Below are 4,916 nucleotides of genomic sequence, written 5' to 3' on the forward strand. Positions count from 1 at the left end.
AAAGCAAAAAAAAAAAAAAATAACAATATTTCTCATCCTTCCACCTGAAACTGCCTGGACTCTTTCTGCACATGATGCTGTGATGCTACAGCCTTTAAGTAAGAATTAAGCATAACACCTGTACATTACAAAATGAGCTTTTCTCCATCTCTTACTAGATCTCTAAGTTTCACAAACATTTTGTTAAAGAGACAATCATTGTTGATCAAAACCATCACACTGTCAAACCTGAAGCCAAATGAGCAAACCATCACCCAAGCAAGTTATTTTGCTGAAAAATTTAGAAATTATATGGGAAATCTGATGCCACCTCATGAAAATAGTATGTCCTTTGTCTAATGTTCTCTTGCAATATCTGCATCTTCTTTTTTCTTCCAGAAGGCATCCAGAGAAAAGTAATACAAGAGTGGATCTAGGCAGCAGTTCAAAGTAGCAAGACATATAAAAGGCGTAAGATCAAATTTTTTAACTTTAAGTAAACCAACCGACGCAGGCAAGAAACATATGGTGAACATAACCAAGTTCATAACAAAAATCAGCATGGCATTCACCTTGTTGTTGACCCTTGCAGAGTCATTCAGATGTCTGTGTAGAGTCCAAGAGACCATTACAGTGCACACAACAATGACTGCCAGCAAGATGAGCACTAGCACAAGCTGAAAATAAACCATTGCTGAGCTAAGAGTGCCCAGATCATGACGTAATTCAAAACAGTAGGATCCGTTGGTGCTTAAATTTTTTGAAAAGACTACAATCTCTGGGATGTTCACCACCAACACAAACAGCCAAACGAGTGCAACAGCTTTCCAGGCGTGGGAAAGGGTTCGAAGATGCCGTGACCTCAGAGGATAAACCACGGCCAGCAGTCGGTCCACGCTGATGAAGGTGATGAAGATGGAGCTGGAGCGGATATTGTTGCGAAAGAGCATTGTGACGGACCAACATGCCGCAGCGCTCAGTGGCCAAGTGCCGGTGGCATAAAAGTAGACCCTCATGGGCAAGGAGATGACGAGCAGCAGGTCTGACATGGCCAGGTTGACCATGAAGACAGCAGTGGAGGATTTGAGCCTGTGGTGTCTAAGCAGAGTCCACAGTGACACTGCATTGAGAGGCAGTCCAATTGCCATAATACAGCCAAAGACAATAGCATAAGCAGGCTTTCGCTCGATTTCAACAGCCACAGTGTTGTTCATTTCGACCTGATGAGAAAAGCAGTGTTGCAGCACTGTGCTTCACTTAATAGGACACATTAGTTCCTCCCTCTGCTCTTTATCTGTGTGCAGTGAGGTTAGACATTGAAAATGGGTGGGTTAAAAATGTAAGAGGAAGTGGAGGGAATGTGACCCAAGTGACTCAACTCAGAAGCTGTAGGCTAACTGTGACATTAATAAATTAACCATTTTTTCTTTGAATTTTGTGCAAATGTGCATCTTTAGAATGTAATTCTTGCTACAACCTAACATATTTAAAGTTATTTGACATAAGTAGTGCACATAATTGACATAAGGGCTTTCATGCACATAATCTTATCATGAAAGGGTGAGTTTTAATCAGTTAAACACTGTGATTTTAACTTAAAGCTGCACTTATCAGTATTGTCATGCTACCACTGGATCAAATGACACATCTCTTCAATATAATGCTAATAGGCAACAGTTTGCAAACACATTTGTCATAACACCTTTACAAATGGATGTGTCAAATGTTTTTTTTAAGCTTGTTCTGCTCCCTCTAATAATTTATATTTATATTCATATATTTTCACATGCACCTTTTGTGTGCACTACATGTCACATTATCTGACTGGAAAATGCCCACAGCCTTTTGTGACTAGATTGTAGATTGATAGTCTGCATGTGCCTGTTCAAAGAGTGCTCATGCAGATTGCTGCCTCAAATTGGAGCTCAGGATGTGGGTTGTGAGTGTGATCACAGGAAACTGCCGGGTGTAGTAGTGAACATATATCATGATACTTGTTCTAAGTAAATTAGAAAATGTTAGAAAGTTATACTCTGGGATCCTTTACCAGGGTAATCACCTGGGGGATCCAGAAAAAAAGGACCGACAATACCCCCATATGTTGCAACTTACAATAAAAATAAAGTAAATTTTATTCTGTTCATTTCAGTACAGTGTGGTTTATAGGCTTATTTCACACGGGCCGCCATGATATAAGCGTATTGGCATGATAAAATGTTGCTAATGCAGTTTGCTTCAAAATCAAAAAAGGTTACTGTTTTCTGTACTTATCGCAGTGTGATGATAAGGTGAGATGTTTGGTAAGTGTGCTTATGTGACAAGTGGTATGTAACAATATGGTTCATAACTCGTTTTGTTATCAAATAAATCTGTCACGATTAGTGGTGTGGAGGCAGGTTGGAGGACCCAAACGCAGGACACAGAGCGGAGCAGGTATAGTTCAACGGGGGTTTATTGAGGGAAAACAAACTAACGGCTAGCACACTTACTGACAGAGTGGCGGGTTAACAGAAATCCAAAGGTACAGGGAGACAAGACAAGCAAGGCTGGTTACAGGCAGGCAGCGCGTACACACACAACAGACTGGAGGGGTAACATGAACAATGACCAGACAAAGACAAGACAGAAACACCAGGTATATATACACAGGGACTAACGAGCAGGGCGGGAGCAACACAGGTGACAGACATGAGACTAACGAGGCAGAGAGAGAGCAGAGGAAAACAGAGAGACTTGACATGACAAGCAGACCTGGGGCAGAGTGAATAAGCGAGAACACAGAACTAGAACACAGAACTAGAACACAGTACAGAGCTTAACAGAGAACACAAGACCCGGAGTAAACACTAAAGACATGAACTAACGTACAAGACCAAGAACATGACATGGAATCAAAGACCAACTAAATAACAGATAATGAACTGACCACACAATAACTCAGAGGAATTCAAAACACAACAGACTACATAGCAGATACTGGACACCAGACAGGACAGAACCCAAAACTCAACATACTAAGGCAGATACCAAACCCAAAAGTGCAACACAAAGGATGGCCAACCGGCAGAGCGTGACAGTACCCCCCCACCGACGAGCGTCTCCAGACGGTCAACAAAACCCAAAACAGCACAAAAACAAGGCCCAAGCCGGCCCAGGGTGGGCGGAGGGAGGACAGGAGGAGGGCCAGACCAGGAACTCTCAGGTGGGTGGCCAGAGGGCAAGGCAAGGGGGCGACAGAGTTTGGGAGGTCGCACAAGCAGGCCAAGGGGACAAAACAGTTCTGGGAGCCGTCCCGGAGGGCGACCCAGGAGGCCGTGCAGACCAAAGGGATCACGGAGTTCAGGAGGTCGTCCTGGGGGACGCCCCGACAGGCTGAGCAAATCAGGGGGAAAACACAGTTCAGAAGGCCGTCCCGGGTGGCCAGAGGTGAACAAAAGTTCAGGAGGCAGACCCGGAGGTCGACCGAGCAGACCAGGAGGGCAAAACAGTTCAGGTGGGCATCCCGCGGGACGATCCATGAGGCCGGGCAGACCAGGGGGGAAACAGAGTTTGGGAGGCCGCGCCGGAGGTCGACCCAACAGGCCGGGCAGAACAGGGGGGCCACAGAGTTTGGGAGGCCGCGCCGGAGGTCGACCCAACAGTTCAAGGGGTTGGCAGGACGGCCAACAGTGAGGCAGCAAACCCACTGGGGGCCGAGCAGGAGGCCGACGGCAAGACTTCTCCGGAGGTTGGCACCCAAAGCTTGGGTGCGCTGGAGGCACAGCTGGGCTGAGGACCACCGGCGAGACAGCTGGGCTGAGGACCACCGGCGAGACAGCTGGGCTGAGGACCACCGGCGAATTAATTTCCTGCATTCTGGTGAAAATTTCTGCTCCAATTTATGGTGGAAATGTTTTCTTTATATAAAGAGAAACACAAAATTCAGGTGCAATAGAATATAAAGTAGTGACGCTCTCAGGCATCATCTGTTGCTATTAAATATGTTTCTCCTGTAGATCAACTTATTTAATATCATCCCTGCTGAGTCAAAACGCGATTTAGTTTTGTCTCCTCTTATGTGTCTTTTGTTTGGGGAAGTAACCTCTTTAAATGTGCATGTGGCGCCTTTTTACCTCAGTGCTAATATTAATTCAGTTATTGACTGGACTTTTAATAGCTACTCGATCTGTTTCAGCAGGTTTTCTGCTCATGTTCAAAACTTTCTTCACATTCAGAATCTCTCCCTTATGTTTCTGATATGTTGAGAAAAAAAAGTCGCAATATTACAAGACATCACCATTTAATAAGAATTCAAAAATGTTTTACTACCTGCCCTATACTGCTGTTCATCATGTTATTGTTTCGGTGGTAGTATCCCCTTGACCATCTAATATACACAGAACAGGAAGAGACGAGGAGGTGCTCATGCAGTGTGGGACCGAAACTAACAACATCCGTGATCAGGCAGAAATATTACCACAGATTCTTTGATAAAGTGCAGCTCAAAGTCTCAAACAGAGCCAGGTTGTGCTTGAGTTTGTAACTTTACATTTTTATACCTACAGTATTAAAACTCCATCTGTCCGCTTGGGCACAAGCTGACTGTGACTCACAGCGTGAGGTGGGTCCACTTCACGGTACCTGCTGGTGTCGCTTGTATATGTGGTCCACTGCGATAACATGCATACCCTGTGTATTGCTCAGAGAAATTAACACTTTCCCATGCAAATACCAAGAAAGAGAGCATCCATTTTCCAGAGTTTACACAGTAAACGGGTAACAGCTGTGCCACAAGTTGAGACACTGAAGAGAAATAGAGTTACAATCCACCGTCTGTCCAGTGGAGTAAACTGGCAGGGTTTAATGTTGCAGACCACAGGTTTTTTGCAAGTAGTTGAAAGTTTAAACTCGTATTGTTTTAAATCTTTTAATCTCTTTTAATCCCCCCCCCCCCCCCC

At 44.6% G+C, this 4,916-nt stretch overlaps 1 protein-coding gene across 1 annotated transcript; it reads right to left on the reverse strand.

Annotated features, from left to right (window-relative positions):
- Positions 1-96: 96 nt before the first annotated feature.
- On the reverse strand, positions 97-1,239 carry LOC123986457 (lysophosphatidic acid receptor 5-like). Its single transcript, XM_046074713.1, has one exon. It carries the CDS (start codon positions 1,191-1,193, stop codon positions 336-338), a length of 858 nt encoding a protein of 285 aa, XP_045930669.1. The 5' UTR covers positions 1,194-1,239; the 3' UTR covers positions 97-335.
- Between the last annotated feature and the right edge of the window lie 3,677 nt (positions 1,240-4,916).

Source organism: Micropterus dolomieu, linkage group LG17 (assembly GCF_021292245.1).
Source record: "Micropterus dolomieu isolate WLL.071019.BEF.003 ecotype Adirondacks linkage group LG17, ASM2129224v1, whole genome shotgun sequence".
Taxonomy (NCBI): Eukaryota; Metazoa; Chordata; class Actinopteri; order Centrarchiformes; family Centrarchidae; genus Micropterus; species Micropterus dolomieu.